The sequence below is a fragment of the Eptatretus burgeri genome, chromosome 1, assembly GCF_056783735.1.
Source record: "Eptatretus burgeri isolate ZD-2024b chromosome 1, Ebu_testis_v1, whole genome shotgun sequence".
Lineage (NCBI taxonomy): Eukaryota > Metazoa > Chordata > Myxini > Myxiniformes > Myxinidae > Eptatretus > Eptatretus burgeri.
The window spans coordinates 66,863,462-66,882,777 of NC_140961.1; the positions used below are offsets into that span (position 1 = coordinate 66,863,462).

General features: G+C 39.3%; 1 protein-coding gene across 4 annotated transcripts in view; it reads right to left on the minus strand.

The window, feature by feature from the left end:
* Nucleotides 1-19,316, minus strand: part of RPTOR (regulatory associated protein of MTOR complex 1) — a 211,467-nt gene that overhangs the window by 178,717 nt on the left and 13,434 nt on the right. For all 4 annotated transcript variants that reach the window (XR_015059587.1, XR_015059589.1, XM_085886708.1 and 1 more), the window contains exons 2-3: nt 14,337-14,439; nt 6,995-7,077 (exon numbers count right to left, since the gene is read on the minus strand). Coding sequence is in view for 2 of the 4 variants with exons in the window: in XM_085886708.1 (XP_085742834.1) it covers nt 6,995-7,077; nt 14,337-14,439 (186 nt within the window). In the remaining 2 variants the exon portion in view is untranslated. The remainder of the gene's footprint in view (nt 1-6,994; nt 7,078-14,336; nt 14,440-19,316) is intronic.

The following is a 19,316-nucleotide window of genomic DNA, read 5'->3' on the forward strand; positions in this document are numbered from 1 at the left end:
AGACAGATCTCACACTTTTACTCTGTCTGTCTCTGTCTCTGTCTCTCTGAAAGGATCATCTGGCAAACCCTCCGATCAACCACCTCAATAATCTTCTTGAAGAAGTTCAGTCACAAAAACGTTTGGGCCTCACTCTTAGCCATGATCTTTCATGGGCAAACCACACACCTAAGTTAGCCTCCAAGACCAGTCGCTGATTGGGCATCCTCTGTCATGCAAAGTCCTTCCTTGACACACCTGAACTTTTATCCACCTTCAAGGCCTTTATCCACAGTTTGGGGGGGGTACTGCACTCCCCTCTGTGCTTGTGCCCCTGCCTCACACCTTGCTCAGCTTAAGGCCATGGAAATAAGGCCAGCTTAAGGCCTCCCAATATTTATGCAGGGTGCATGCAGTCGGCCAGCGACCGCCTTCTGCAGAAATTCCCAAAATCCAGAATCGCTGCTCACCTCCACTCATTCATTCCTCTTTTATCCCACCTGTGGAACTAACTTGCGCATTTCCCTTCAGTCTGATTCTTCCCTCCAGGGTTCAAAACATCTGTTCACCACCATCTGAGATCATCCCCATCGAAAATCCTTATATTTTCTACTGCTGCGACCCCTCCCAACTTCACCTCTTTCCAAGTTTCCAGGTTTTCCTTCATGGGAATTTAAGGTTGTATCCATCTTGTCCACATTGTAATCGATCGTCACACACATCCCATCATATATCAAGAGAATCTTGTGCAAAAACTGTGAATTGCATTTTTGGACAATGAAGCTAAGGTCATCAATCAATAACACAAAAGAGTGTTACCATCATGAGTGATAATGCAAAAGCCTGACTAATGCCATTATGCCCCAGAGCTATATTTGTGACAAAATAGGAACCTTGTGGAAACACAATTATTTGACTTCGCAAAGAATTCACACAAAGGCCACAACCTCTCAGAGCCAAGGCTGAGCGTTGCGAGATTGTTCAACACAATAGAACAAGGACTTGGGTCACAAAATAGTCAACAATTTCATCCGTGGGTTGGAAGAAATGCCTCGGCAAAATTGTGGTCACACTGATATTGCTATTCTCAAAAGTTCTGTTCTGCCCTCACAAATACAACTCCAAAGCATATTGTTTATCTGCTTTGGAGATTTATGACACTTTTATACAAGGTGTGACAAATACATCGTTGCTTTATATACAGCAAAAAAAAAAAAAAATTCAATTGTAAATGCGGCATCACTTTGTGGTGCAGCAGTGTGTTAGCAATGCCATCCACAAGCTTTCAAGGTAACAGTAGAATGTGCGTTGCTCACTATTCAAAGGTTGATGACATGCAGCATCATCAGCCCAAAATTCCCTGGACAATGAAAGGTCAAGGTAGCCAATATATTTACACAGCGTACATAGCAACTTAAATACAGGCTTTAGGCCAACTAGTTGTGATCCACTGTGCATCAAAGGTTCCATTAAGGATTTTTGTGCAATATTTTTAAATTAATTTCAAAGGATGAAGAGCAGATGAGCTGCTGGAAGAGAAAACCACTTTAAAACACACATCGAAGTGATCAAATTAAAACATGGAATCCTTCCAAACATGAGTGAGTTTGCAGTATTCATTAAATTTCAGTTAATTGAAAGAGTCTTTGATCAAAAATGACTGTTGGAATAATGTTCTCAATAATCATTGTTACCTCCACCATTGGGTATGTGAAAAGGAAAAAATGATTATATTTTGGTGAAGATCCGGATCCGGACCTGAGAATTTTTAAAGTGATTCTTCACCATTGAGTGATCGGGCTAAAAACGATACAAAGCACGATAGCTTAAAAAGTTATGGACGGATTCAAATGAAACTTGGTGGACAGGTTGGGTGTGTGACAAGGAAGAAGTGATTCGATTTTAGTGAAGATCCAGATACGGATAAAATAATTTTTAAATAATTAAGTGATTCTTCACCATGGAGAGATGGGGGAAAAAACAATATCAAGCACGCGATTTCAAAAAGTTGGACTCGCATTCGAATTGTATCGTACATACTTTATAGACATACTCACATTCTTATTGTCCATTCTTTATCGACCCACTCATATTCTTATTGTACATACTTTATAGACATACTCACATTCTTATTGTACATACTTTATAGACATATTCACATTCTTATTGTACATACTTTATAGACATATTCACATTCTTAATCGACCCACTCACATTCTTATTGTACATACTTTATACACGTAATCACATTCAAATTCAACATACTTTATTCATGTACTCACATTCTCATTGTACATACTTTATACATGTACTCACATTCTAAATTGTACAGACTTTATACATGTACTCACATTCTAAATTGTACAGACTTTATACATGTACTCACATTCTAAATTGTACAGACTTTATACATGTACTCACATTCTAAATTGTACAGACTTTATACATGTACTCACATTCTAATTCTATGTACTTTATACATATACTCACATTCTAACTGTACATACTTTATACACGTACTCACATTCTAACTGTACATACTTTATAGATGTACTCGTATTCTAATTGAACATACTTTATAGATATACTAACATTCTAATTGAACATACTTTATACATGTACTCACATTCTAATTCTACATACTTTATACATGTACTCACATTCCAACTGTACATACTTTACACACGTACTCACATTCTAACTGTACATACTTTATACATGTACTCACATTCTAACTGTACATACTTTATACACGTACTCACATTCTAACTGTACATACTTTATACATGTACTCACATTCTAACTGTACATACTTCACACACGTACTCACATTCTAATTCTACATACGTTATGCACATACTCACATTCTAATTCTACATACATTATGCACGTACTCACATTCTAATTCTACGTACTTTATAGATCATTGGCTCTTAACATGGGGAGCATGAGTAATTTCCAGAAGGGGCAAGAGCCCAGAGGAAAAAGTGGGAATTTCTCTAATTATTTTTGGAATTCTCTTAACAAATGTTTGCATCATATCGTGATGAACATAAAAAACAAAAGTATCACCTTGAATAATTTCCGTTTTCTATTCGTGACTCGGCCTATCATTTTCTGTATTAAAATTCATTTTAAAATTTAACATTTATTCAAATTTATTATTAAAATTTATATTCTATTTTAATGTTAATATTAAAATTTTAATTTTTGTTCACAGATTTGCAGTACCCATTTCAAACGAAATCATTCGCAATGAGTGAAAAAAAGCGGAAGTATCTTGACGAATATATTTGATTTGGATTTGTGTCCCTCCAAAAGGGTGACACATAGGTACCCCAGTGCGTAATATGCTACAAGACTCTGAGCAATGATGGCACGCGGCCCACATGCTTGGAACACCACTTGAAGACAATGCATCCTGCTCTAGCTGCCAAACCAAAGACATTCTCTGAAACAAAAACACAGTCCTTGAAGCAAGCGAAGATGGACAGCAGTGGAGCATTTCGACAACAGACTTCCAAGGTTGTTGAGGCTTCCTATGAGATCGCCATGTTGATTGCAAAGAGCAAAAAGAGCCATAACATCAGAGAGACTCTCATAAAACAAAGTGTATTGCCTGCAGCAGAACTTGTTCTGGGGAAAGACAGTGCAAACAAGCTTTCCCAAATCTCTCTATCAAACAATACAGTCAAGAGAAGGAGTGATGAAATGTCTCAAGACATCAAAGATAAAGTTCTCGACCAAGTAAGAGCTTCTCCTGTATTTGTCATCCAGTTGGTCAAAATGACTGATGTTGCTCAGTGTTCTCAGCCACTGATGTATGATTGTTTCGTGTCAAGCAATAGTGTAAAAAAGGAAATGCTCTTCTGCCATCCCATGGAAAGTTATACAACAGCAACAGATATTTTTAAGTGGTATCAAATTTCTTTCAGGAAAATTAACTTTCGTGGGGTTCGCTGCAATGATGGAGCTCCGGCCATGCTTGGTTTGCAATCTGGTTTCATAACAAGAGTGAAAGAAAAAAGTCCATCTGTGAAAGGTACGTACTGCATCCTTCATCGTGAAGCCTTAGCATCCAGAACTCTACCTGCTGAAATGAGGGACGTCATGAACCTGGCTATCAAGGTAGTCAACTTCATCAAAGCTGGAGCCTTAAACAGTCATCTCTTCAAACAGCTGTGTGTGGATATGGATTCTGAACATCAAGCCTTGCTTTTCCACACAACGTACGATGGCTTTCGAAGGGAAACATGCTTGGACGGCTATATGAACTACGACAAGAAGTGACAACATTTCTAGATTCGCAGCAGAAAGCAGATCTCCATGACAAGTTCCAGTCTGAAGGATTTTTGCTTTCTCTAGCTTACCTGGTGGACATCTTTGAAGTGCTGAATGCCATCAACCTCAAACTCCAAGGGAAAAACATCAACATAATCATGCACCATGACGTCATTCGAGCCTTCATGGCTAAACTCGACCTCTGGAAATGTTGAATTCAGGATGGAAATACAGCCGGTTTTGCTCACTTGGATTCTGCTCTCATTCACAGTTACCTTGATTCTGAGTTAAAGAAACAAATAATTACTCATCTGACTGAATTGAAAGCAGAATTCATCAGATACTTTCCAGATATAGATGAGAAATGTGAAGCCTGGAAATTCATTAGGAACCCATTTCAATGTGAAGTAGCTGATATTTCAGACGAAGTGCAAGAGGAGTTTCTTGAGTTAAAGTTCAACTACTCGGCTGAAGAAGACTTCACATTGAAATGGGTTCCATTGACAGGATCGAAAGACGTTCTGGGTCATGTACCTTCGTGTTTACCCTTTGATCTCACATCAAGCTCTTCAGATTCTGACAATATTTGGATCAACGTATCTTTGTGAAGCTGCATTTTCCACACTCATTGCTGTCAAGACCAAGTACAGAAACAAGCTGAACGTTGAAGGGGACTTGTGTCGTGCTCTCTCTGGCATTCGACCACACATTCAAGATCAGGTAGCTAAGAAGCAATGTCAAGTATCTCATTAAATGTCATTTCACTAAATATGCTGTGTATATGAGTGTTGCTTATACAGAATTCTTTGTTCAATATAAAGACTAAAACATGCATTTTTTCAGTTTTTCCTTTTAATTCAGGAAGGATTTTTAATCATTTGGTTGAAGATGTGAGAGTGGAGGGGGGCGTGGAGGCAAGGACCAACTACGAGAGGGGGCGTGGTGGTAAAAAGGTTAAGAACCACTGTTATAGACGAACTAACATTCTAATTGTACATACTTTATAGACGTACTCGCATTCTAATTGTACATACTTTCTACACGTACTCACATTCTAATTGTACATACTTTATAGACGTACTCGCATTCTAATTGTTCATACTTTATAGACGTACGCACATTCTAATTGTACATCCTTTGTTGACGTACTCACATTCTAATTGTTCATACTTTATAGATGTACTCGCATTCTAATTGTACATCCTTTGTTGACGTAATCACATTCTAATTGTACATACTTTATAGACGTACTCGCATTCTAATTGTACATACTTTATAGACGTAATCACATTCTAATTGTACATACTTTATAGACGTACTCGCATTCTAATTGTTCATACTTTATAGACGTACGCACATTCTAATTGTACATCCTTTGTTGACGTACTCACATTCTAATTGTTCATACTTTATAGATGTACTCACATTCTAATTGTACATCCTTTGTTGATGTAATCACATTCTAATTGTACATACTTTATAGACGTACTCACATTCTAATTGTTCATACTTTATAGATGTACGCACATTCTAATTGTACATCCTTTGTTGACGTATTCACATTCTAATTGTTCATACTTTATAGATGTACTCACATTCTAATTGTACATCCTTTGTTGATGTAATCACATTCTAATTGTACATACTTTATAGACGTACTCACATTCTAATTGTTCATACTTTATAGATGTACGCACATTCTAATTGTACATCCTTTGTTGACGTATTCACATTCTAATTGTTCATACTTTATAGACGTACTCACATTCTAATTGTACTATACATACTTTATACACGTACTTAAATTCTAATTGTGCATACTTTATCGAGGTACTCGGTTGAAAAGAAGAGAACATGTAATACAATACTGGCTACCATTAGGTAGCGTTTGTGGCAGATTCTGTGTCGACAACAGACACACAAAGACAAACGGACCCAAATGCAACACCCTCTCCTCTGGCAAAGGTAATTATAATGCAAACAACAAAAGCTCTTACCCAGTGTTTGCTGCAATGTTTGCCAATGTACAATCATAAATGAATCTAAAATTGCAGGGAAAACATCAGAGATAAATCATATTATAATTTGGGGACATATATGTCCCTTGGTTATTAAAGGGTTAAGTCCATAATGATACGATTGTACACATCAGCAAAATCAACGAGCAAACATCCATTTGCATTGTCTTCCCACACTTTTTGGTTCAATTTTTATTGTGATTGATGTCTTGATGGACATACACCAAAACAGGACAGAGCATTGCTGCTGTAAATGTGGCCTCCTAGATGGCCAAATCCAATGGATATAGCACATTTTTGGCCTTGGAAATGGAATGATTTTGGTTGCAGCTAGTAAGGATAGATTTTCATCAACATTGCACATTTACAACTTTGTTAACCTGAACCAACCTCAGCCAGTGGGCAAAAAATGAAGAATACCTGTTGATAGAATGTTACATGAAACATTTGGCACAATTGATAGGCTAAAAGCAATCGTTAATCCCTACTGTAGTAATCCTGGATTAGCAAAAGTAGCATGTGTGCAAGTGGCTTTGTGATTTGATACGTATTGCCTTTTGAATGACAAAATAAGAGATTTCAATTACTCCACAGCATCTGCAAATAACAGATGAAAGCCAACAATTCCAGACACAATTCAGCTTGTAAGACTGCCCTTATGCTCACGTACATTTAAGAGGGACAAGCAGGTTAGGTTATGATCAATATGATCTTACCCTTGGTTGCCAGCACTCGTACTGCTTCTGAAGATTGGCCCCAATGGCATCGAGGGCTTTCTGTGGACTCATTGAGAGAGGATCTAAAAAAAAACAACAGGAAAAGCATGAAATTAGCATTTGAATAAACAAATAATAAGGCTAACCCAAGCATGACCCCGGGTGATTGTTTTGGTTTCCAAGTGGCTGCCACGTTAGACTATGATAGCGGATTCACGTGCAAGCACACAGCACAGAGACAAAACACACACGGCCATCACTCACGCTCCGTACACACAAAAGCATTTATTGATCACACAGAAACTAGTTGTGCAACACAGCATTTCAGAAACAAGCTTCCAAGTGGATGATCCAGTAACAATATTTCAACATAAAAACGAGACATTTTGCAGCCATGGTATAAAGAAACCGAAATAAGGTTTCTCGAAAAAACCGTCTTCAACAGCTGAACATACCTGTTCTGGAATCATCTTGATTGTACAAACAAATTTAATGCACTTTTGTGTTCATGTCCAGACCATGTGTACTTTCATACTGTGCTTGTGTGTCCTTGCCTAAGCTGGGTACTCTTGGATGTCTCATTCAGATATGTTGCTGCTTTCCACCCCTTCCCACTTTCCTGTTAATTTGTTGCTTTTCTGCCTCACTGTCAATGTGTTGCCATTTAACCCCTTTATTGCCTCACTCTTCCATGAGCTCTGATTTTGTAGGAAAAAAACAAAGAAAAGTTTATTGAATGCAAAATCAATTACAATTATTTGCATTTGTAATCATTTATTTATAAATTACTACCAAATTGCAATCAACGACGTTTCTGCAATGGCAATTTGCTCTTGCGATACAACACACAACACCATTCAATTATTGACTCGATGAACAAACTGTAAAAACAGCCATGTGCCGAAAATTCCTTTGTGCTCTGAAATTATGGTACAAGGCAAATTAAATTGTCATGCACCATAATTTTGGACAACTACACATGATTGGCCCCAATGGCATCGTCAAGGCAAATTAAATTGTCATGCACCATAATTTTGGACAACCACACAACTTTCTCTTATGCACTGGTATATCCAATCCCATCTGCGGTTTTCCGACACATCATCTAGACTCTCGACCATGGGTGGGCAAAATATGTCCCGGCGGTCTGATGCGTGTATTACTTCTTTACGGCCCGTCATCATGCCCAGAACACACTATATTCTTCTGCCGTTAAAACAAAAAGCAGATCGTTGGGTTTTGATCAAAATGGTTCTTCAAACACAGCCAAAGCGATAACATTTGGGAGACTTCACTTCTTTTATCCACGAACATTGTACAGCAGGAAAACAATGCAATGTCTGCATGCAGAATGCTGGCCTATGAATGGATGCTATGATTACATTGATAATCACGTTGCAAATCATAAAATTAGCAATAGCGCATAGTTTTCAGTTTTGCAGGAATTCACGTTTGTCGCTCTTCAGTGGAGGGATTCAAAAATGAGTTTATCAAAGAAGAGAAAAGTAGACGCTGAATGTCGAGTGTTTAACAAGGAGTGGATAGCAAAATACTTCTTTATGGATGTAGCAGGGAAAGCTGTGTGCTTAGTTTGCAAAGTAAGTATCACCGTATTCAAATAATACAACTTGAACTGACACTTCGAGAGCAAACATGAAGCCAAATATAAGAACATGTCTGACAGAACGCTAGACAATTGCATGAGATGGTTTCTCGAATGAAAAGAAGTGCAAAGTTCCTGAAAAGGATTACTTTTTATTGAGTTTTTTGATGGGGGATATTTAATTTAGTTTATCGTTTTGTGTTTTTAGCTTACCTGGAATTAAAATTCCATATAAGGTGTTGTCATCGTGCACCGTCCGTCTGTCCATCTGTCTCCTATTTCGACTTCTCCGGCCAAACCGCTGGGCCGATCTGGTTGAAATTTGTCAGCAACATTCCACTCCTGATTGATATGTTTTAGAACTGCGTTTTGCTCGTGGCTCATGAAAATAAATAAATAAATTGGCGCAAAAACCACGAATACACGGAGCAATTTCCCACGAATGTAGGAGCACGTCGTAAATTATCAACCACGAATATGCAGAACCCGCAATTGTTGGAACCGCAAATGTCGGGGTCCGGATGTATTCGACTTCTTCCAAGTTTGTCCATAAGCATTGTCACGACCACTATGATCCTCTACGGAACTGCTTGGCAAGCTGCAGTGATCATCAAGGGTGGTGTGCCAGTCATGGTCTGCATCAAACCTGTAATTTTGAGTCCTTCCTTTTCTCGACATCATGATGTATCCAAACATAGGGAACAACGAGCTTCAACTCTTTGGACTGGCAGGGTGCCGGGTGAGTTCCCATACAGACAGAAGAGCCGGTCCTGGCAAAAAGAGAGAACTGGCACTAAGGATTGGATACCAGCAAAATAAGCAGATGTCGCATTTATGGTCCGGCAGCAGATGTCACGTTCATGTCAGAGCGTGCGGTGGCAGCAGGTCAGATAGCCAACTTCAGCCCCAACCTATCCTAACCTAGCTGACCTGTCAATCCCTCTTGCTCCTCCAAACCCTTTGAAACCACTTTATCCCTCCTCCTGGGCCCACTATTCCCTTAAACTACACTATCTCCCAGAAGGAATATCAAGGGATGTGCTATGATAAAAATGATGGGGTGGCATGGCCCCACAAAGCTTGCTGGCAAATTAGCCTGATTGGGCCATTTAAGCAAAAGCGAGCACTAATCAGATGGCAGATATCAGTTTACATGGACCGCATTGTGATCCCTCTTGGAGCTTTTCAAACAGCAAGAACCACTTTGGCATCCATTGGCAATAGATTTGGGGATGCCAGGCTTCAATATATTCTGAAAAAGTCAGAGGTTGTAGCATCTGGGTCGATGAAAGGTCAGCACCACAATGGGAGTATCCGTTGTCAGAAACTCACAAAGAGTCATCTTTAACGAAGTGTGGACAGCAAGAAAATGCAGTTGATAGAACACCTTAAAGCTGGCGCCATTGTGCATATTTGTATTGGCATCAATCAGGAGTGGGCAACCAAAATTTTCATGTAACCCAAAATTATACCACAGATTTTGGGCATGAAGTGTGGGCCAATGCACAAGTTCTGAAAGTGGGATAAGTTAGAATAATGATTAAGCATATATTTGCTACACTTTAAACAATATTTCATCCCCTGCAAAGGAGTGGATCACAAGAATAATTTCTCAAGGGATATGATGGGCAGGGCCTGTAGGAATATCTGTAATGTGTCAATCCTCCATCACTCTATTAAATCAGCCACACACAACCACACACACATGCAAGTTCTATGCTACATTTCACATGCATACACAAAAATACACCCGAGTGGGTTTGACGGTCAGCTCGGATACAAAACTTGATGCAACCGAGTGTTAATTAACCTTAGTGACTACGGAAAGTGAAAAACCGTGGGTAGTGGCGTGCACCTGTAATCCGGCTACTCGGAGGCTTGGGTTGGAGGATCGCTTGAGGACGGGGGCTCTACGCTGGGCCGCACTATGAGAGGGTGTAGGGCAGCCCGGAATCATGGCGAAACCCAATCCTTATCCCTGTGTCGTAAGAGGCGACCAGGGTTGCATCAGGAAGGGCATCCGGCGTAAAACCTATGCCAAATCAGTGTGCGGATCATAACGGATGATCCGCTGTGGCGACCCCTAACAGGAGCAGCCGAAAGACGAACAACAACTATGGAAAGTGAAAACAGAATACAAATTTAATTTAAAATAAACGCATGAGGCCGCTTAAAGCAAAAATCTCCATATTCTAGGAATCATTCCCAACATCATTATACAATTTTCAAACCCACGTTTATGGCCGTGAAATAAATACTCTAAGCGTGTGTATTTAATGGCTGTATCCATGACAGAGCTGGACCCCAATTAAAAAGGACCCTCGGGCCACCGAGAAGCTCAATCACTCGCTGTTTGCACGTCTGCGCGGCGTCACGTGACCAGCCAGCTCGCCGTCGGATGAAATGCCCTAACAAAATCTTAAAACGTCCAATTTTCACCGGAATTATTTCAGATACTTGTAGAGCACATCCCCAAACCATCTAAAATATAAACATTAATCTCACAGACGCCACGAATAAGCAGTCCCTCAGGAGGACAGGTTACGAGGTGAAGCAGTTAACGGAAAGCATGTGGTGTCCCTTCCAGAGTCCCACGGTTATTTGAAATGAATATATTTTCCTCATGAAAAGTGTTTCTGAGCGGATTTGCAAGAAATTATCTTCAATAAACGTGTAGCTACACTAGAAGGTCCCAAAAGTGTAAACAGAAATCAACTAGAACTTAAGACAACCTCGTTATATGGCATGGAAATGGATGGAAGCTACCCCTCGCTGCAATGCATTCCACACAGACCGAGGATATAAACATTCAATTTCACAAAACTTGATGCAACAGAGTGTTGATCAACTTTAGCGACTATGAAAAGTGAAAATAGCATTTAAATTGAACTTAAAATAACCACGCGAAGCCATGTTGAAGTCAGTGGACCTCGTGTTGCCCAATAAATAGAGCCAGACGACAGAGGTAACGAGAAACTAGTTGGTCAAATTAAATCTTCTTAATAATCCCAATGAAACCCATTATGCATTATAACTGTCCGATGCTCCCTTATAGGCCATTCTGCACTTGATGACCCTGTAACCTTGACCCAGAGGCGAAAATGCGAAAAAGGGCTCAGACGATCTACAGAGAGCAACTAGTATTATCATCGTGTCAAGTTAAAACTCAATCGGCTGAGACGTCTAGGAGGAGATAGAAAAATAAAAATTGTTGACAGACGGATGGACGGATGGATCTGAAGACATCGAACGGTTATATTAGGTCAGCGAGCTGACCTAATAACATCACCAACAAACAGCACAGTATACAGTATACACACTACACAAACATGCACACTATGCAACATAACAGGCACAGAACCAGAATTGATTAGTAATGTAATCGACATAATTAACAGCTGAGAATCGGAGTCGATTCTCACATGCAGAGAACCACCCAAGCTGAGCATCCATTTATTGGCACGTCCCCAGCACATTGCAATGTTTGTCATAGTGGTGCCATGTTGTGGGCCTGGTGTTTGCTGCAATTTCTCGGAATAGAAATGTACACATAGGGACAGATGTACATCAGAGGAACGTTGCAGAATGTTGGGAAGGGGGAAAGATGGAGCTTAGACACGAACATCGGGGTGGGAAAGATGAGTGCTCTCTAAACATGTGCTGGGCACTCTCTTTAATTACAGCAACGAAAACACACCCGTCAAACATACACTATGAAATAAGTATTCCAATCTATTCCCCATTTTACCCCCAGAACAATTCTGTAACAATATAGAGATCAAGTGTTTTTTAAATCATGTTAAAAAGTAATTGTATATTCAATGAATACACAACTATAATCACAATTTCATGTCATTTTCAAGTAAATATTGTATAAAAGAATCTGGGTTTATTACCATCATAAATTATATCAACATGGGATTGACACAAAGCTGAGTTATCATCAGATGTGCATGCAACTATCACATTTAGTGCACAAATACATATTGCATAACAGACGAGGTCGATCAAATGTTACAATTTGTGCCAAGCTTTGCTCAAAACTCATGCCCATATTTCAAAACTTGGTGAACTGCAAAAGTATTCATCCCTACCAATAATGCCACATTTAGATTAATTACGAATTATGCAGAAACAATTTTTCAAAATGAACATTTTTATTCATAACTGAATAGATCAAGGTAAACACTTATAGCTGAAGGAGGTTACATGTCAGGTATTCCACAAAAAACATGTACAAATCAAAATTCACTGGTTGTAAAAACATTCAGCCCTTTAGGTCAGTACTTGGTGGAAACATCTTTTGCAGCAATAACTGCTTTGAGTGTTTCTGGGTTTATCTCTACCAGCTTTGTACAGTGACATGGTGAAATCTTTGCCCATTCTTCACATGAAAATTACTCGAGTTCTGCTAAGTTTGATGTGAATCCTCGATGGACTGTAATCTTCAAGTCTCGCAATAAATGTTAAATTGGGTTCAAGTGAGGACTTTGACTGAGCCACTCAAGAACATTTATTTTCTTCTTATTCAGACACTCGAGTGTGGCTTTAGCTTTGTGCTTCGTTTCATTGTCCTGCTCAAATGTGAATCTCTTTCCCAGGTTCAGATTCATGGCTGACTCAAGCAGGTTTTCATCAAGGTTTTCATCCTGTAGTTTTCACCATCCATTGTCCCTTCTATCCTGACAAGCTTGCCAGTTCCTGCTGTGCAGTGTAAGGCTTGCACCAGGTGTAACGCTTTGAATTTGGACCAAAAAGTTAAATTGTTTCGTCTGACCACAAAACCTTTCTCCACATGCCTGCAGCATCATTAAGATGCTTTTTCATGAACTCCATATGAGCTTTTAGATGAATCTTTTTCAGTAATGGCTTCTTTCTTGCCACCTGTCCAGAGGTCAGCTTTGTGAAGAGAACAGGATGTTGTTGATTGATGAACACTGACACCCATCTCAGACATAGAGACTTGCAAATCTTTCAAAGTCACTGATGGATTTACAGTGATTTACAGTGACAACCAGTTTCCTGCTTGCCGGCTGCTGAGTTTCGATGGGCGACCTTATATGGGCGGCTGATGGATCACGACCTGATCTGAGTAGTCTGGGTGGTATGATACATCTTCCACTTCTTAATGGTGGATTTCACTGTACTCAAAGGGATAATGAGTGACTGAATTCTTCTTAAAACCCTCTCCTCAACAGTACTTCTCCATCACTTTATGTCTGACTTCTTTGGAAAGATCCTTGGTCATGTGGTGCCTTGTTGGTTGACCAAATGAGTTTCACCTTAAATTCCTTAGATAAGTAGGGGAGGTTAATTTTTAAGTTAAACCACTTATTACATGCAGATGAAACCTAGTATACTTATTTTGTAAACTTTCAAACAAATAATTTATTCCTGAAGTGATTTGAGGTTAATTTGGCAAAGGGTTTGAATACTTATGCAACAGAGCATCATCTGATTTTTCTCTGTTAATCTAACTTCACATTTATCTGCATTTTTTAAGCTCTGTCACTGGAGTAGTTTATGAAAACTCAATATATTAAGTTTGATTTGAAAGCATCAGGAAAAGCTCAGGTGGCATCAAAATGTGAAAACTTTGGAGGGGGGAGGGGGGGATACTATTGCAGGACACTGTCGAAGAATAAACCATGGCTTTAATTTTCAAACATTCTAAACATAAAACATTTATAGTGGCATTATTTACAGCACTATTTTTGAAATGGCCCCAAAATGTCTCACCAATCCAGCACTCAAGCCTTGCGCAGGGTGAGGTCTTGACAACATCCGGAGGGTCCACACCCACATTGAGGCATAGCACCAGAGCCACACTCACCGTCTTCATCTGTGCAATCAATAATCACAATCACACTTCTTGCTGTCCCACAGTACACTGGGAAATCTAGGCCATAACATATACACAGTTATTAGTTCATGGAAACACAACACCTTTAAACCATTCAGTATTCACACCAATTCCTTAACATATGACAGCTTCATAGATTCTTTCCACAATACAACATTCAACACCTCATACAAAAGCTGCTCACATATTCCCAAACAATATCTCATCCAAAGCAAAGCATGCCAATTCATTTTGTTTCAGGCACGTGAAAGAACCTGTGCAACTACCACATGGCAACACTCGAAGACACCCTTGCACATTTAAACGATTGACATGAACATTAGGTGGAAAAAAAAAGATAAATCTTCACATGGAATTTACACCTGGACATCAAAGAATCATGAGGGAAGTACTGGGATGGGAATGCCAAACAAGCTGGCTGTGTCTTTCATTGAAGATCCTTGTGACTCAGGAGCATACAAGTCCAATATAAAGGGCTAATACTGCATTAAAATTTCCCAATTATAAAACAACAGGCTATTAAAATGGATTAAAATTAGAACGGGCACTCAGTAGAGCGCATACCTCCACCAAGCTGAACAGGTTATGTTTCATATCCCACCGATAGGCTGGATCTGGATCCGGACCTGAACCAAAATCTAATCAGCTTGTTCTTGTCACCTAACCAACTCATGCACATAATTTTGTCATAACTCGTCCACAACTTTTTGAAATATCATGCTACATATTGTTTTTGGCTCCATTTCTAAAGAGTGAAGAATCACTTTAAGAATTAAAAAATTCTCGGATCTGGATCTTCACCAAAATCGAATCAATTTGTCCTTTTCACACACCCAACCTGTCCACCAAGTTTTAACCAAATCCATCTGCAATTTTTTTGATATATCATGCTCACAGACAAACAAGCAAGCAAACAGACAGACAGACAGATATACAGGGGTGAAAACATAACCTCCGTCCATTTTCAGTGGAGGACGTAACTAGAACATCACTCGGTCGAGCACATACCCCCGAAAGACTGAACAGTTTACGTATTGTATCCATACTGATAAGCCGGATCTGCATGTGGACCTGAACCAAAATCTAATTGGCTTGTTCTTGTCACCTAACCAACTCCTCCACCCACAACTTTTTGATATATTGTGCCTTATATGCTTTTTGATCCCATCTATCAACGGCGAAGAATATTTTTTTTTTTAATTAAAAATTTATTGGATTCAGATCCAGATCCGAATCTTTACCAGAATCGAATAAATTAATCCTGGTCACACACACAACCTGTCCACCAAATTTCATCCAAATCCATCCATAACTTTTTGAGATATCATGCTGACAGACAGGGGTGAAAACATAACCTCTGTCCACCTTTGGTGGCAGAGGTAATTATATGGTATTGTTAACAAGTACATTCGAAAATGCTAGAGTAACTGTCATCCTATGCAATTTCGCTTTGATAAACACGTGGCTGGGCCGAACACCAGGTAACAGAGATACCAAGATGGGCTAACATGTTAAATTACTGGTGATACAAAACACTAACCTCAATATTACCATCATCACAAAAAGATTGCAATCTATACAAATACAATGCTTGTTAAAAAAATTTCAAAAAATTTAATACAGCACTTACACATTATGGCCACAATTATTTCCACCTTCTTTTGTGTTTAGCAGGGGAACCATTTAGCCAGACAACGGGACAGGAAGTTGTAATTTAGACAGGGTTCCAGCGAGAACTCTCCTACTCTTCGCAAACAATACCACGAGATCTTTGACGTCCACCCACTCATGGTAGCAAATGGGACGCCCAGTTTAACGTTTGCATAAGGGATGTCACAAACATTCATGAATTGCCCAGGATGCGAAACGCTCGGACAAGTTTATATCTGGGTGGAGATTTGAACCCAGGCTACACAGCTTTGAGGCGAGTACGCATACCTTTCGAGTCTACGCTATCTATCAGTCCATATAAAACTAGAGGGGGAGCACTCGGGAGAGTGCAAAACCTCCGCCGCCAATACTGCTGGGTCACTTAAGTGAACCTGATATCCTATACATTGTAAGTCAAAACAGATCAGACTCTACTGAACCACGATTGAATAAACTAAACTAGATGAACGCGCATGTAGAAATGCCCAAAAAATAAAATCGAAATTTTTTTGAAAAAAAAGTTGCAAAATTTGTTTTTTTTTCTGTAACAAATTTTTTTTGGGGGGGGGATGGAAATCACTTGAAACATGTAGAAATGCAAAAAAAAAAATTCAAATATTTTTCAAATAAAATCGAAAATTTTTTGAAAAAAAAGTTGCTAAATTTTTTTTCTCTAATTTTTTTTTGGGGGGGTTGGAAATCACTTAAAACATGTAGAAATGCAAAAACGAAAATTCAAATATTTTTTCAAAATGGCCACCATAGCGGCCATATTGGACTTTGGAACAAATCCAAAATCTAATGGGCATGATCCTTGGACCATACCTAATCCCCCACCAAGTTTTGTCGAAATCCGTCGAGGAGTTTTTCCGTAATACTGTTCACAAACAAACAGTCATAGACTGGTACTTATGAAATCGTTAACTTGACCTCTGACCTTGTCTAATAAAAGCTGTCTCTCGAGAAGGTCGCGACACAAACCAGAGGTTTCTACGATGATTCTGCACCAAACCATCAAAAATCGAATGTTTTGGATGTTTGACCTCACTGTGACCTTGACCTTTGACCGATTTTTACCAAAATCTAATCAGCACTAGCCATCACCCTCCTGAATCACGTGGTGTAATTTTACATTGGAAGCTTCTTCCGTTCTCGAGTAATCTGTACCAAACCATCAAAAAAATCGAATATTTGACCTCACTGTGACCTTGACCTTTGATCAACGCCGCCTCTGCTCAAGTGCACTGCACCATGTGACGACCCGTGACGCACGAGTGAAATATTTTTTATACAATCTTAAAACGTCTCCAAAACATCCGATTTTTACCAGAATTTCGACAACAGAGGTTTAAGCATCCGAAGCGATCGCAAAAACCGAAGACAAAATTAAAATTGAAGTTAAAACGAACTCGTAACGTCGAGCGAAGCAAAAATCTCCATTTCTCGACGCAATTATTCAATATTCTTTTATCAAAGTCACAAAACCGTCATATTCGGCCATCCACCAACAATCTTTACATAATCCGATGGCTCAGCGAGTCAGGCATGCGACGATAACCTTTATTGGGATAAAAATGACTTTTAAACACCATCTTTATCGAAAACACCGTCAGCGCACACACACGCAAAACCATACGTGACTCAACGACGCGTCTGCTCGAGCGCACTGCATCATGGGATGACCCGTGACGCGTCGAATGAAATATTTTTTATACAATCTTAAAACGTCTCCAAAACATCCGATTTTTACCAGAATTTCGACAACCGAATTTTAAGCGTCCTAAGCGATCGCAAAAACCGAAGACAAAATAGAAATTGAAGTTAAAACGAACTCGTAACGTCCAGCGAAGCAAAAATACTCCATTTCTCGACATTAATTTACGGAATTATGTTTGACCTCACTGTGACCTTGACCTTTGACCGATTTTGACCAAAATCTAATCAGCACTCGCCATCACCCTCGTGAATCACGTGGTGTAATTTGACATTGGTAGCTTCTTCCGTTCTCGAATAATCTGCCTACAAACAAACAAATAAACAAACAAACAGAAACGGAAGGCATCAATATACTCACGAAATCTTTAGATTTCGTAAGTAACAAACACACAAATGAATAAACCAATGTCACCCACAGGGTGACCCGTATCTTGCCAAAAGGTGACCACGTGTGACTTCTTTAAGGTCACACTGAGGTGAACAGAGCTGCTATCCACCAGGAGCGACTCCTTGAGGAATATCTGCCTACGAGAGATTCCGATGAGAATCGTTCTAGAGTAACCATGAAAAATATGCGTTTGCCTCATAACATCACCAAATGACGACATAATGTCTCAAGCTTGACATATCTAGAAAGCACTCATCGAGATGTTCAATTTGAGGTACTACACGATATGGTTCCTAAAACTTGAAAATTTGACCTTGGGGTCAAATATGTTTGACCTTAGGCGTTAACCATGAAGGTCAAGGCCAATCGCCACCAAAAATTAATCAGCTGAGCGCCAGACCATGAGCTATATTCCCATGAAGTTTTAAGACTATCCGATCAAAATTACTCAAAAAATAAGGGTTTCGTCGACTCCCCTGATTTGCGACAAAGTGACCTTGACCTTTGACCTTCAAAATTTTATGCGCTGAAAGGGACCTCTATAAGCCTCTGATATGCGAAGTTACAAAAATGTCCAATGATAACTGTGCTCTGCAGAGCGATTTATACGTAATTACAGACAAAAAAAACAAAACAAACAAACAAAAAAAAAACATATGAAGATCAAGGCCAATCGCCACCAAAAATTAATCAGCTGAGCGCCAGACCATGAACTATATTCCCATGAAGTTTGAAGACGATCCGATCAAAATTACTCAAAAAATAAGGGTTTTGTCGACTCCCCTGATTTGTGACAAAGTGACCTTGACATTTGACCTTGACCTTCAAAATTTTGTGCGCTGAAAGGGACCTCTATAGGCCTCTGATATGCGAAGTTACAAAAATTTCCAATGATAACTGTGCTCTGCAGAATTTTTTATACGTGATTACAGACAAAAAAAAAAAAAAATACAAGCTGACTAACATATCTTGCAAAACTTAATACCACCTACAAATTATAGTCCAACAGGGCTATTTCTGGTAGGACCTCTGGTTAAGGAGTTTGCTCAGCCCACACCATCAACTGCATATTCTGTAAGGGTAAATATCCCTGAACATGCCA